The sequence below is a fragment of the Mizuhopecten yessoensis genome, unplaced genomic scaffold (assembly GCF_002113885.1).
Source record: "Mizuhopecten yessoensis strain PY_sf001 unplaced genomic scaffold, ASM211388v2 scaffold357, whole genome shotgun sequence".
NCBI lineage: Eukaryota > Metazoa > Mollusca > Bivalvia > Pectinida > Pectinidae > Mizuhopecten > Mizuhopecten yessoensis.
Window position 1 is genome coordinate 286,659 of NW_018403506.1, and position 16,420 is coordinate 303,078.

The following is a 16,420-nucleotide window of genomic DNA, read 5'->3' on the forward strand; positions in this document are numbered from 1 at the left end:
ATGCATACTTATATCAATTTAACTTAAAAAATAACATTAAAGAACCCAGTTATAAACAAAGCCTGCAGATGTCAGCGGGAAAGATTCATTTTAAAAAGGAAATCTGATAACATCTATTTTGTTGTTTTATTGATCTCTTGTCCTTATATTGGTTCCATAATAAAATGTAATTTTATGCAATGTGGCATTGAACAGTTCAAGCAAGATATTACTGAATTATCTCCCTTTGTTGAATTTTTTAATTAGTCACTGTCAAATTTATATCCAATAAAATTAGTTCACTTTCAAGAATAATCTACAAGCATTAGGGAGCAGATTATAATTGTGAATTCTTTGATGATATTGAAAATCATAATCACTTTGAATGAAATGAAACCATTTAACAGATTTTACTTCTCAGAGTAAGAGTAAATTTGAATTAAAAAGTGATATAGTGCAAGAATGACGTCACACAACACTTTGATAGTTCACACTGACAAATTGATGAAAAAAACCCCAATGATCACCAGAAATCACAAAACACAAAACAATTCTGGGATAAACTGATATATTATATTCTGGCAACTTTGATGTGAATGAAAAAATCCTGAAACAAATCTGTGAAAACCTTGCCATGCTTCATCAAAATATACATTATACTTCCCACCAGTGAGAAATACCAGCAATTAAAAGATAACACACTAAGGATATATCTATACAATCTGTATGCTCCAATAAAATACTTAATATCTTAACATAATGCCACATCACCCTGTAACCAACACATCAAACATAACAAACTTTTTTCCGCATTGTCTGAAGAGTACAAAACATTTGAACCTGATTATGTGTGCAGTTTTGCCATTTTCTTCCTTCCAGCATATTTGTGTTGTGTGTGTATTCTGGATACATTTGTCGGAATAATGCTTTCTTTTTTTCTTTAATTGTTCTTCTTTTGGTCCTGAAAAAATATGCATTAACCACTGAACTATTTTATCAAAGCACAAAACACTTAAAAAAATATTTTGTTCGTCTGAGCACACAAAGTATAGAACACATATACCATCTATTTTAACCTCTACTAATTTAAGGATACCTGTCTCACTGCACTGTGGGTTTTTTTCATATACACAGTAATCTCCCCTTAATTTCGTTTTGGATATAACTCTAGCAGAGTTGGGCTACTAGGATACTTCTGTTGACCAGGTAGCTCAATCGTTAGAACGACAGGATAACAATCTGAGGTCCAGGGTTTGAGTCCTGGCCTGGCCATCTTGTTTTGTTTTTATTTACTTAGAAACTGTTGGTTAATATATTTGCTGAAGTATTATTGCTGTATTGTTTTTCATTTAAGTCCTGCGAGGTATGGTTTCCTTTCAGAAATTCTTGATCTAAAATATAATAATGCTGGAAAAGTATGCTTCCACAGCATATTTGCATTATCCATTTATGTACCCTTAGTTGAATAACTTGGACGTTTTGGATATCTCTCCCAAATATTTCTTAATAGTTCTTCAAAAGTTTGTGTTGAATTTTGGACATTTTGCTTGCTTTTTTTCCATTCATTAAATAAGCACAAAAATATCCACGAATTTTTCTTTATAGATTATGTATATATATAAAAGATATCTAGAATATTTAGCAATTCGCTAATCTATTAAAATTTGATAATACGCTAAACTTTTAGTGCATAAACACCATAATACTGTGTTATTACACCGTAACACTGTGTTAATTTTTGTGGTATATATAGAAATCACACATGTTCTTTTCTGTTAATTGATATCAACATACATATGTACCTAACAGTTGATCAACATAAGACTGATATTCTGTCTGAGGTTCACCTACCGTGGAGAACGTAAGTCTAGGACAAAGAGAGCTGTCATCATTCAAAAGTGATCTCTTTCTTGTAGGCAGTCAGGGTGTTCTTCATCAACATGGCTACAGTGATTGGTCCCACACCACCGGGCACTGGTGTGATGTGGCCGGCCACCTTAGACACACCTGTAAAACAACAAGATACAGTGATATACCAAATCACTTATGCTGACTTGAATGAAAGTGTACAGAGCATATTAACGTAGGAAGAAACCTGTGCACCCTGAGAAAACCCACATGATCGACCCAATACTTTTTCAGGTCTGATCAGGGGATCAAAGCCCAGCCGTTTTAGTGAAAGGTAAGTCTGCTATCTGCTGCATCATTAGACCACCCAAAATACATTAGAAAGCATGTGTCTATAAACAATATAATATACACATCCAGTTCATCAATAATAGTAAACATTATAAAAAAGAGGGTATTAAGGAAGGTTTACCCTCAAAGTCAACATCCCCAACAAGTTTCATCTTGCCAGTTTTCTCATCCTTGACCCGGTTGATGCCGATGTCTATGACGGCCACCCCCTCCTTCACCATGTCAGCGGTGATCAGTCCTGGGATTCCCACCGCCACCACCAAAATATCTGCTGTCTTAGTGAATAATTTCAGCTGTTCTGGAGGGGTGTATCTGTGACATATAGTGGTGGTAGCATCACCTGTAAGATAGGGAGAAACATATAAACTTACTTTATTTTTTTACAACAATTATGAAACAAGTTATTTCAACTTAAATTAATCACTCTTGTTGACTTGGCTTTAAGCAGGGGGAGTCTTAATGTGGGAGGAAATAGGAGTATCTGGAGAAAACCCACATGGTCAGGCAGGTGACCCCACCCCGCCTTGGTGAAATTAGCAAGTCGATTTCCACTGCGCCTACCGACCACCCAAAAAGATACGGAGCACATGTCAATTATTAAATGTTAATTTTGATCAATCCATGATCTTATTGCTCCAATCAAAATAACAGTATTGAGCAAGAACTAATTAGTCTAATTGAACAAAATGAACATGCTACAGTTCTTTAAATCAATTTTCCATCAAAGTAAATGATTTACAAAAATTCATGTCAATATCATTTATTTTTCCTATTCTAAACAACAGCAAAACAAACAGAGATCTATTAATAGAATCAAAAGATTTACGAAATTCTTTTAGCGTGCATAATGTCTTTTTGTAGGGTATTATCTGGTTTGTCTTTAACCAATATTCAACAATGCATTAAATAACAATGAAAAATATTAATATTTACAGTATAAATTCTTATATATTCTTATATTTACTGCATAAGCTCTGTAGGAGAATATTCACTTTGCAGTCTATATATTTACTTGTGCAATATCCCTTTATCTTAAAAGGAAATGCTCATAAAACTGTCCAATCAGGTGTTTCTAGTATATTAATTGATGTCTTTCTGTGTTTCATGTGGCGATATTTCTTCACAATTTAAGATCCTGATATCTATAACATTATGCTCAATATTTCAAAATCTTTTTAGGACATTTCTAATTCTCACATTCAATATACCCGAGAAAATTAGGTAGTACGACTCACCTGCCTTGGTTTCGTAGACACCATCAGCATGCAGTAACATCGCTAAAGGCATCCCAACATTCTTGGAGCGCCCACAAACAACTGCATTTTTGCCAAACGTCTCTATACCTAGTTCAAAATACAGAATAATAATGCGTTAGAACTGCTGCTGAAGAAATTAAAATAATCAAAATGGTTCACTAATAAATAAGGCCATAGATGACACAATGATAAAAAGAATTGGAAAACAGGATTCCTCAGCAGAAAATAGGATTGAACAATGATTATCAAAATATTTCTTTTCCAATAAAATCTTTACAGTAAATTCACAAAGAAAGCAAATATACAAATGTCGTCAAAACTGCATGTAAATCATATCATTATCCAGACTGATAACGAATGTTGTAAAACAATATTTATCAATATGACATTTTTCCTTTTTTTTATCAAGACAAACATGTATCCTGTCTACATCTCTTGCAACTTAATTCCAGAAAAAAACACCTATAATCGTAACAAAAAAAATGCATCTTTCAGAATATTTTTTAAATTTGAGAAAAAATAACTTTTATGCTTGTAGCTACGAATAGTTCCAGTTTTTGGCTGGCTAAAAGCTACACCAATCTTACTAACCTGACCTCCGGAGAATCTCCATAACCCCAGCTGGTGTTGCTGGCACAAACGACTTCTGGTCTGAGCAGAATTTGCCGATGTTGATGATGTTGAAGCCGTCAACATCCTTACTGGGATGCACCGCGTTACACACCTTCCGCTCCGTGATGTGTTTGGGGACGGGGAGCTGGACCAATAGACCGTCCACTTCGTCACTATCGCTCTTCTCCTTGATCAGACTGAGCAGGTGTTCCTCCGTGGTCTCCACCGGTAGCACTATCTTCTCACTTGTAATCCCTAGAACATCACACAAGTCAGATATCTTTGCATATAACGAAAAAGTGTTAAATATAAGAATTAAGAACATATTGCTAGATAAACATCTCCGACCTTCTATTTTCAATTTCAAAATGTTTATTCTACAAAGTATTGTGGCATCCAATTGCATACCAAAAAATCAATGGTGATTTATAATTTTTTCATAATCATTTAACTCAAGTCACCCCTGATATGTTATAATGAACTATTCCAACCTTTGAATTGGAAGAGTTCAAATGTGTCTTTAGGGGTGAATGAGTTAAATAATAAGGTATTCGTGATGGTTTCAATTAACAAATGAAAAACCAACAACTGTATTTTGTATCCAGTTTCATTTAGCACTAGTAGTGAAATGTTTGTGTGTGATGTTTCAAAGACTGGTGTGATATGTTCTCTGTCACCTCCATCAGACAATTGCCTGGTTTTGTGTGTTGAATGTGTCAGAGAACAGACATGTATTGAACTACCAATTGAAAATCACAACTATTTCACTGGTTGTGGTCTATGAGTCTCTATATCACTTCCAACCTGAAAAAGTATTTCGAACAAAAGGGGGAAAAAACATGTGACTAAAAAAAAAATCAAAATATTTGAATAAATGCACAATTCTCATCAAAACTTATGCAAAAGTTTCAATCTTGCGAGTTTTTATCCAAATAAATGTAAACCTCTGCAAGTTTTCTGAGATGAGAAAATACTTTGTATCCGAATGCATGAACATATTATACAATTAATTACACAGGGTATCACAACACTTTGGATATAATCATGTACTAGATGTTTCTGTTCTTTAGGATAAACTCTAGAATCGTAAACAAACTATTCAAATGCATTTTTTTTATACCACATTATAATTTAGCTGTCAGAGCAAGAACAAAGTCTTCAAAAGCACTGGTCCTTCAGGCAAATGGGTTTGAATAAGTACTTGCCTGGAGGGCTAATACACAGGTCCCAAAAATTATAAATAAAGGTACACTTCATTGATTTTGGCCTTAATAGCATTAACATTGTATTCAACAGTATGCTGTGAATGTAGCTGTATTCAAAAGAAAATTCTGTTCTGATCTGTCTGCCGGGCATGTCAACACATGTTTCCACTAGACCACATGCATGTAACAGTGACAGACAATTTATTGGCCCCTGGCCATCTAACATCAGATTTGTTTTACTGTGGTTGTGGAGCGATTATTTACCTGTGTATTTACAAGCCTTAATTTTGTTGGTAACATAGGCCTTGCTTGCTGGATCCTCTCCCACTTGTATCACACACAGGTTAGGGGGGCGTCGTCCTTCAGCTACAAAACCCTCAATTTCTGCCTTCACTTCATCCTTCATATCTTTTGCTATGGCCACTCCATCTAAAATTTTAGCTGCTGCTAATCTGGAATAAACAAATTATGTATTTGATAAAATTGTAAAGATGTAATCTTTTAGTAAAAAAAAAAAAAAATGTTGTATAAATACACTTGTTTCGATGGGTAGGTTGGACAGGGGGAATCATTTATACTGCAAATACAGATTTATGATACCTGTACACAGGGTGACTGTCTTTTTTCCACCTTGTATTTTCAAATTATCTATTAAGGTATATTGCATATTAAATGTTTAGGATAAGAACTGTCTGTCAGTGTTTTGTATGTCAAGTCAAAGTGGGGAAAAAAACGTTGTTTAATATTTAAAAAATCATTAATTATTAATGTACTTGAAATCCATTTTTAGTTAGTAAAAAGAATTAAAAAATAAAAATAATTAGATCTTGCCAGGGACGTATAGTGATACTGTCCCTGGATCTTGCATAAGAAAAAAAAAGAGCTAATTAAATAATGGACATATGTAAATAATGTAACATAAACAAATATTATTATTATAATTGTTATTGAAATTCATTCTAAGTTTATTTTATTTTATTCTTATGGACAACAGGGAGCAAGCAATATTGACCTTGTAGGTAACTATATATTCATCTGTAACCCAAACCTAATAATACTTAATTACAAGTCTGGTTAGCTTGATGAATCAATAATGTGATGTTCCATCTGATGTTATTTTCTAATGAGGATACCTTAAAAGTGTTTTTTTCAACAATTTCTGTACTCAGCATATCATTTTACCTTTAAATATCAAGTGCAGATCATATTAATCAGGAATTTTCACAAACATAACTGTTATACACTATTACCAAATAGTTATATTAAGCTGTGTATTTTTCTTTGGGGTGTTAAGCTGTGTTAAGATTTCAAACACCTAAGTCTTGGTCATGGACTCATTCATGTTTAATCGCTATACAAGGAATTTCTTTAACATAGTATGATAATGCCTTTAATTTATTTTAAGAAACACGTACAACACCACATGTACATATGCTAATCATTAATATGAGGACCATGTAAAGGGAAGTAACTCGTAATTATTTTATGACTACAAAAAATATTCCATTACCGCAATGGAAAGTTTTGAAATTGTAATACATTTAGAGGAGAGATCAAAATTCCTAAAAATAGCTTTAATTGCACATTTGTATAAACTGTAAGATGCAATAATAAAACGTAATTGTGAACTGGGTATCTATAAACAGCAACTGAAAACATCGTTCACATTTTACGAGACTACTGAAAGTAACCGTTGTGCACGTGTCCAAAACATTCAATATAAAGTGTTCTAATGAACTTGATGCATTTTCCTCGCGATTATGAATGCATTTCTCACCTGCTTGATGTACATATTGATTTTTGAGAGACCGCATCCATAGATTTGCGGCTAAGCCTGCAAAACGTCTGTAAAATCTTCCTTGACATCTTGTGTATTTCTGCAGGGCAACCCTATTTTTAGATCTGGAAACGTGCCGTTTAACAGCAGCGTCAAGTTGACGCTATCATTGTAAAATACCATTCAAAGCAAGCGTATCGATGACCACAGAGTTTGACAACTCCTACAATAATGGCGACTTCCGTATCAAAACAAGACGACACATCTTCATATGATGCAGACAAAGATGCACCATCATCGACAGCAAATGCAAAGTGGCCCGAACCTGTCGTATCATCTAGCATATCAAGTATTCTAAGTATGCTAATCGAGAAAAAACCGGAAAGGAAATTAAAACGTCCACGTAAGTGTTTGATGTTGGCACAATTTTGCTGTCAGTTTTTAGAATGAATAAATGAATAATCCAATGCTAATCTTTAACTTTAGTTACTGCAATTAATGGCTAAACCTCAAAATGACAATATATCTGCCACGTATACATACGGTCGCAGCTATATTGTGCACTTCAAATGATGCACAAAAGCCATTTTGGTCTCTATAGATCTAGAGTATAACAATAATAAGTATACATGTCATGTGTACTGTAAGTGTAACTGTTAGCTGGCCGTGCTCATTGGTATTCTGAGACGTGCAGTAAGGTTTTATCCGTCTAGACTATTTATATTAGTTTTAATCAGAAATGGTTAACCTAATGCATTATCTATTCTTAAATATATATATATGTACTGAAACGTTGCACACTGGCAGCTGAATTTTACTGTATCAGTGTAAACAATTACATTCTTTTTATCAGTCATGTGACAGTGATTGGTCGATCACATGGTCAAGTTAAGGAGTACTTAGGATTTTTTTCTCACTTCTTTCTTTCTAGAGACTCCCTAATCATTTCCTATTTTTGTTTGATAAATGTTTTGGGTAATATCAAGTGCTTCTGAAATGTATGATGAACACATTTCTTAGATAAGAAAAATCAGTGTGTATATACATATGGACTAAGATAGTAAAAATACTTCCTCAATTAATTATAATATGTAAATCAAATTTTAAGATAGCAAAAATACTTCTCAATTAATTATAATCTGTAAAATAAAATGTAATTTATAGCGATCTAAATAAGCAGTCAGCACATGAGACACCAGAACTAAATGGCTTTTTGCTGCCTGTCATGTATTTATCTTTTATATGAGTAGTCTCCCTTGAACTACTGTTGCTGTGACCTATATATTCTAAAGTACATATCTGAAATAATAGTTGTGTACCTATGTATACCATTGATAGCTTTTACATTGCTGATTATAGTAAGAGAATTTGAAGCTACTATCTCCCACCTACTGTGTACTTTTCACGCTTTAAATATTGTGCTAAATTATATTGATTGCCTCGAGTGAAGTCCCTGTATCTTATTTTCTATTACTTATTGGGTGTGCTAATTCATCAATGTGCTAACATAACCTGTTAAAATTTGATTGCATACTAAAAATTGAGTGTGCTGAAATAAGTACGCTGACAATAATTTACCGGCCAAAAAAGCCAGTTTGCAGTCTGCACTGTATGACTGCAGAAGTCAAATGACACCAGAGGAATCCCAAAATGATATAAACAGCTCTGCCAAACAACTTAGATAGGAGAGTTCAATAATATACTGTAAATTTACAACATGAACAACCAACTTTGTTGAAGACACTGGTTGTGTTCCATTTATTATACACAGTTGAATATTCACTGATTCTGATATATTCCAAACACAATCTTTATTAGAAATATAAGGCTCTACGTATACCTACATGTACCTAGCAGTCATAAGCTAACATTCAGTCCAATAACTTATTATCATCTTTCACATTATGTATGTGGTCTTGTAGTTTCTGACTGCACACATGAAGGCACAGGTAAACCCTGCAATCCCTTCATTTGACAGTAGAGCCCTATCCTGTAGATCAGTTTAGCTTTGTACAATAATATATATGTTTTTCTGAGACTTGAAAAAAAAACATGTTTTTAGACAAGAGTTGTTCCCCTTGATGCTCCAATGGCTCATGTAATCTTCATTATATAAGAGATTGCTTTCAATCAACTAAGATATTGCAGGATCAACTAATACACAGGTATTTTCAGTGTTCATTATTGCATAGTTATAACAGGCTAACAGCTGCAAGCCAAAAACTTTTTTTTTTTTTACAGAATTTATAAAAAAAAAAGAGTATTATCCCTGTAACAAATGTCTACCTTTGTAATACAATTGTATTGTAACAGGAGAAAGAGAAATGACATCGCAAGACCTGGGTTCGAACCCGAGACCCTCCAAACTCTAGACAATCAACCCAGTCCAGTTCCGCTACATTCCCCCCTCCTGTAACAAAGTCTTTGACCCCGAAAACACACCAGACCCTATACTACCTTCTGTGTGTATATTTTGTTGGGCGCTAAATTTGTAACAGAAAAAGAGAAATACAACAGCCAGACCGGGGTTCAAACCTGGGACCCTCCGAACTCTAGATGGACGCTCTAATCAATTGAGCTACAATATTGTACCTGGTCACTGGCGATTGACCCAGTCCAGTTCTGCTGCTTAACAATATTTTGAATACAATGGCTAATCAAGAAAAGTTTGCCCTTCCCTCCATGTAATTATACAAAACTCATTTTTACTGTAACCCTTATCCTTAAAAATTACTATTTTCCCAACTAAAATTTTCAAGCATTGAAGCTGGACAGTGCTGCAGCCAGCAAGTGACTGCATGTGTGTGTGTATACTCAGGCAGATATTATATATACCTGATAGTCATAAAGGCTAGTTAGCTTTCTCAATATATTCATGAAGAAACTAGGCAGAAGACTTTATGATGTATTAGAGCAAAGGTTATTAATTCAATAATATGTCATTTGTTTACTAAGAGCTACCATAATGAATTTCTAAGCATGTTGCTGTATGAAATTAATAGCGAGCTGATTTGTGTCTCGATCCATTGAAACTGAATATTACGCCTGAACTAGCGTCTTCTATATAATGTAAACTTTCAGTAATTTTTTGCTATAACTTCACTTTGTATTTGTTATCTTTGAAACAATTACAATAGTATTTCCATTAATTGTGCTGATTTGTACTGCACAATATCTTAAATAAGAAACCAAATGCACTAATTTAAAAAGTAAAAATTATTTATAAGTTTACAAATATTTACCTGGGTTTTTGGCCATGCAACTGAGTGCTCTGTGAGCCGTTCGTAATTTGATATATGACTGCAAGATCAAGGACTACCACAGCCTGAGTTACCTCTGGCCCTGAAACCAGACTTAGACAATTTGACGGATAGATGTCTGGTGTGAGTCCCCAGACGTCTATCTGTCAAAATGTCACAGTCTGGTGTAAGGGCAAGAGGAACCACAGGCTAGGAGTACCAGTAAAGCACAGGCTTAAATCCATTAACTAAACTGAAATCTCAAGTTCTACAAGTATGATTAAAATTTTATCATGAAATGTAGAATTACGTCAGCACTGTGGATAGAGTCATGATAACTATGAACACCATCATGCAGGTATCCAACCCTCATTCCTCCCACATTGGAATTGACCCCATTGCAGGGATTTTAAGTCCCCACAGCCCCCCTCCCCCATCTTGATTCTCTGTGAAAAAAGTCGGGACATCAGATATCAGATCAATAGTTTGTTGGTGTGGTGTTTTTTTTTTTCGCTACATAAATTTCAGTTTCATTTATAATGAACATATTTATAGTTGACATATTTTGTTGACACCATATTATTCAATCTGCTTATGAAAGAAAACAGTATGCATGATTATCCTAGATCTGATGAACTTTTGATGAAAGTTTTGTGTTTTGGAAGCTAACAACTAGTGCATGTAAAAAAAAGAAATTAATGAAAAAAAAAGGTAAGAATGTTTAGACTGCTTTTGTTATATTCCCAAGTGTCTATGTCTTTCCACTATCAATATTTAACAAAGAACTGACTTAAGTTCATACTTTGCTTGGTAACGAGTATATGGGCCTCCCTTGGTTTGATATTGAGCGTATTACCACTCTTGGTATTTACATTGAGTGGATTACTTCCCTTGGTATGAGATTGAGTGGATTACTTCCCTTGCTGTGAGATTGAGTGGATTATTTCCCTAGGTATGAGATTGAGCGTATTACCTCCCTTGGTAATAGATTGAGTGGAATACTTCCCTTTGTATGAGATTGAGTGGATTACTCCCCTTGGTATGAGATTGAGGGTAACCTCCCTTGGTATGAGATTGAGCGTATAACCTCTCTTGGTATGTGATTGAGTGTATTATCTCTCTTGGTATGAGATTGAGCGTGTATTATCTCTCTTGGTATGAGATTGAGTGGATTACTTCCCTTGATATGAGATTGATAGGATTACTTCCCTTGATATAAGATTGAGCGTTTATTACCTCTCTTGGTATGAGATTGAGGGGATTACTTCCCTTGGTATGAGATTGAGCATATGACCTCCATTGGTATGAGATTGAGCGTGTATTACCTCTCTTGGTATGAGATTGAGCGTATTACCTCCCTTGGTATGAGATTGAGCATATTACCTCTCTTGGTATGAGATTGAGCGTATTACCTCCGGTTGTATGAGATTGAGTGTATTACCTCCCTTGGTATGAGATTGAGCATATTACCTCTCTTGGTATGGGATAGAGCCTTTTACCTCCCTTGGTATGAGATAGAGCATATTACCTCCCTTGGTATATCATTGAGATTAATATAATCTCTAACCCCCTTGGGGGTGAGATAGGAGAATCTCAACCCGAGGCGGAAGATTCTTAAGTTAAGAATCTTTCCCCGAGGGTTGAGATTCCCCTATTTCACTCACAAGGGGGTGAATGATTCTTTTTCTCTTACCCTGTTCTCCCATTGTGTATCATATACACAATTTAATGAAAATGTTACATGATTAATTCAGGGTTGACGTGACCTTGATGGATTGTTGAAGTGAAGTCACTGTATTGTTGAAGTGATGTCATACTATTGTTATGAATAGGGGAATCCCCCCGTCTCAACCCTAGGGTGAGACAAGGAAATCTCACACCAGAGAAAGTGCCGATAAACCTGTCCAGGATAAGAGAATGAGCGTATTCCTTCCCTTGGTATGAGATTGAGCGTATTACCTCCCTTTGTATGAGATTGAGCTTATTACCTATCTTGGTATGAGATTGAGTGTATGACTTCTCTTGATATGACATTGAGCGTATTACCTCCCTTGGTATCAGATTGAGCGTATATTACCTGTTAACTGGTTAGACAGTCTTAACACTGAGTCCTGCCATTAAAAGTAGTCCTAAAGGAGTCTACCAAAATACTAATATCGAAATTGATTTTTTTTTTTATATAACTCTTCATTGAATTGTGAATGCCAGCAAATATTACATTCTATTTTGATACCAGTTTTTAAGCTGAACGACTGAGTGATTAGGCAAATTATTCAGATAGAGTTGCTTATTATTATTATTATTATTATCAACTCTCACCATTAAAACCATCCATAAAGCGCTATGTTGTACAGATACATACCTCAGACCTTTGTAACGTCGAAGGGGTTCTCAGTATAATGTAGTCGCTGTGTACATAAATACAGAGTCGATCTTGACAGTGTGTTGAATTACCTGGTAATTGTATATATATGTAATTATGATGACTTGTATGTCCCAGGGGTGCTGTTGTCTTGTACACCTGATAGTGTAACCAACAGCCTATTCAACGTAAAGGTGTCTGGACCTCGGGAAATTCACTGCTCAGATGCGTCGGGGTGGGTCATAAACTGTATTATGTTGCTTCATCTTCCATCGTAGATATATAACTCACTGGTGCAGAGACTTTTAATTTAGTTTAGCTGACAGCATCACTTTATTCCAAATGTTTATATCATGACTGTTCTGTCAAATGCCTTTTAGGTAGCATTTTTATGTACATGTACTTACGAGTCATATTCATATTATAGTCATTTTGATATTGAACTTTTGAACATTCATCAACTTGATATTAAAGATGACCCACAACTGTTCATGATTTCATACTAGAACTCACTATTTGAAAAATTGAAAAAAAAAGGATTTGAGGACTTAATATTATTAAAAAAATGGGCATGTAATGAAAGAGGTATAATAAACAAGTTAAACATGTAGAGATTTTAGTAAAAAAGGCTTAAAAATTTAGGATTTGAAGCAAATAAACACTGTGTTATATTTGCTTATGTAACTCTGGGCCTTTAAATGTCATTTGATTTTAATTTTGTTCTTATATACCGCTTTATCACAACCTAGTTCGTAGGTCGTCTTAAAGCGGTTCACACATTATTATCTATGGTTATAATAGAGCCTTCGCAACCAGCCAATACCATTCTCAACTCCCTGGGGAGCATACAACCGGTGCTGCCATTTCGGCGCTCACAGCAAGCATTCAACAATTCTAGCACTGCCCAACCACGTACTCATTTACAGCTGAGTAGACTGGAACAAGCAGAGAAGTGTATCTTGCTCAAAGTTACAACACAGTGCCTTGACGTGACTCGACCTACGTACTATCAAAGTTTTACTTGATACAAAACCAATGTACGTATCAATCGTGTTGCAATGTTTCAAGACAACTGGTTCCTTTATCAAGCTATGACGTTGGGAGTGGGACATATTTGATACATACATTGTTTGTGTATAAAGTAAAACTTTAACCCTTTCACCCCTATGTAACTTAAATAGACTCTACCATGTATTGATCTGGATGAGTCCATTTTGGTCTACAGTGGTGAAAGGGTTAATATCACGTTCACTAATGTTCTCTGCACCCTTGGAGTATGTCGTGACGAATGCTACTCATTATGGGTAATATTATACAAGAAGACGACTTTGATTCTTAAGAATCATGCAACATCATAGCGTTAACATTTACAATGTTTTAAAGGCAATAGTGTCACTACTCTGTAATCTTCAAAGAACGGGTATCAGCCTAGTAATTAGTCACTTATTTTATATCGAATGCAAATCAAATAGCAAACTTAATGCCTGTCGATTTTGCCATGACATATTCTAGGGGTGCATAGAATGTAAGCGAGCGAAACCCCTGGAATTTTGAGGATGAGCTGAGCCATCTGCCAGCATTATTCAATGACACCCATAATAATGATGTCATCAATCATTTTAACTAACTGCGTAATTTTTTATAGTGCACACGCTGTGTCTGCCAGTGGTGTTTAGTTGGTTTCTATTGGAGGAAGTGTGGTGTCAAAGAATGTTTATAATTGCGGTATTATTGTACACATCATAATAGTTCTCATGGAATTAAAATGTATGCTAGAATGATTTCCAGAAATTCACTCAAATATTGATTTTATAAGCTCTGAATGCAGACCAAACTGAAATTATGTAATTATTAATTCATTTAATTTTTGTGATATTAAATTACCTTGGTAATGATTTAATTCTTTCTCTTCTGAACATAGAACATCATGATACCTTGGAATAATTTGGCAGGTATTATGTCTGAAAGATTTTTTGTCTACCTACAAAAGTATGGTAAATTGATGTATTTGCAGTTTTTACAGTACACAATCATTTTGTTGTGTGCATTTTCTTTTCTATTTATTTTACGATCAAGATAAGCTCTGCAGATCAATGTTTAGATATGGAGATCTGAAGTGCACAATTATGGTCATTGTTAATATAAAATATCAGCTGTCATACATGTTTGTTAGTGTTCATACAGATTTTAGTTCACAAGGTCAAAGGTAAAATACTAGCAGTCATACAGATATGTTAGAGTTCATACAGATTTTAGTGCATAAAGGTCATTGGGAAAATATTAGCAGTCATTATTTTCATGTTAATAATATTGTTTAAAAATTTACTACACTTGTGTATGCATTTATCGTTAAAATCTAATTAGCAGTAAATCAATTTATACAGAAACACTGTTTAATTTATTGTCATGTACTGTATCAGTTTTAAAACAATTTTGATATTGGATTCCACAAATGTGGGAGTTTTTCAAAATATACATGGGTTGTATACAGTGTGGGTCATTACAACTACAGCAATAGAATTAACTTATTCACCCCTGAAGACACATTTGAACTCCTTCAATTCAAAGGTTGGAATAGTTCATTATTAAATTTCAGGGGTAAATGAGTTAAACAGTCCATATCAGAAACAGTTAAATGAATTTGCAAAGTAGATAAACTTAATTACAGCAATGTCTCTTATTCTTAAGTCTTACACCAGCCTAGCATGTTCCTACATTCATTAGAAAATTTAGCATTATTTTTATTGAAATTCGGAAGATTATCTTTCCATCATTACCGGGAAAAAACACACCTTTTTTGCAAGGGGAAGCAGCGCTAGCCTGTATTCGGCAGTAAAGCAAGATAAAAAATATGATTCAAAATTAAGAGGTATACAATTTTTGATGTAAGAAATTGTTCTGATATGGAATTATAACATATTGTCACACTTGGCTATTCAATATAATGTAATATAACAGGCTCTAGCCATTACAGAAATACTGAAAACGTCAATATGATGAAGACAGCATTTTTTCCAGCTTTCACTGATGCGTCTGTGTTAGAATGCTCGGTGTGTGCCAGTGCTGTCTGCTGCAGTGAATCAGGCTCGCTAGAACTCTCTGGTCCAATGTTCACTGTGTACTGGCAAACACTCCATGCTACTGCTTCTAGCTAACATATTGATTTTTTTCTTCTGGTAATATCTATCCAAGATGGCTGAAGAGACAATATATCTGTGCAATTTTCGAGTGTCTGTTGATGGAGACTGGCTTTGTTTACGGGAATTAGCCGACGTCCAGTTACAGGTGGACGACGATGATTTGGTGTCTCCCGTTCTGACGCCTGTGTCGCCCGACGACGGTGAGAATTCCAATGCTCCGCTTCCAACATGTGGTTGGATACAAAAAAAAAGCTGTGTGCAAGCATCTAGCCGTATCCTATAAAATATTATCATAATGCTGGAATCTCTATTCAATATTTCTGCAAATTTCATGAAAATGTGAACAACATTTTTTGGGATAAATACTGCTGCAGATTTGTAATTTATGAATGCATGTATTTCGGTAATGATAATTTCTCTGCCTGTCAAATGCGTGCTCATTAAACTTCTAACATATTATCATCGATATCGGTTATTTATTGAATTGAAAAGGTCAACCTGATGTTTCATTCGGAGACTTTTATATGTACCGGGGACACATTATTATTTATGCATTATAGAATTGTTGACCTTAGCCATAAGGACCATGCTTGATTGATTTTTTTATCACGGTTGGCCGCAATGACTAATAGTGTTGTTGTTTAGCTCAAT

General features: G+C 34.7%; 2 protein-coding genes across 5 annotated transcripts in view; one reads left to right on the plus strand and one right to left on the minus strand.

Moving 5' to 3' along the window:
* Positions 1–790: 790 nt before the first annotated feature.
* LOC110446618 (bifunctional methylenetetrahydrofolate dehydrogenase/cyclohydrolase, mitochondrial-like) lies at positions 791–7,180 on the minus strand. The gene is made up of 7 exons (XM_021491864.1): positions 7,029–7,180; positions 5,516–5,703; positions 4,026–4,301; positions 3,414–3,521; positions 2,300–2,518; positions 1,831–1,986; positions 791–940 (listed from the first exon to the last, which is right to left on the minus strand). Exons 1-6 carry the CDS (start codon positions 7,115–7,117, stop codon positions 1,868–1,870), a joined length of 999 nt encoding a protein of 332 aa, XP_021347539.1. The 5' UTR covers positions 7,118–7,180; the 3' UTR covers positions 791–940; positions 1,831–1,867.
* Positions 7,181–7,201: 21 nt separating this feature from the next.
* LOC110446600 (RUN and FYVE domain-containing protein 2-like) overlaps positions 7,202–16,420 on the plus strand; it is a 64,460-nt gene continuing 55,241 nt past the window's right edge. The window contains exon 1 of one of the 4 annotated variants that reach the window (XM_021491849.1): positions 7,202–7,431. In XM_021491849.1, the coding sequence (XP_021347524.1) occupies positions 7,260–7,431 (172 nt within the window). In that variant the 5' untranslated portion in view covers positions 7,202–7,259. Of the gene's footprint in view, positions 7,432–15,795; positions 15,970–16,420 lie in introns of those variants that run through there. The other 3 variants (XM_021491823.1, XM_021491832.1, XM_021491840.1) reach the window with 3 other exon arrangements.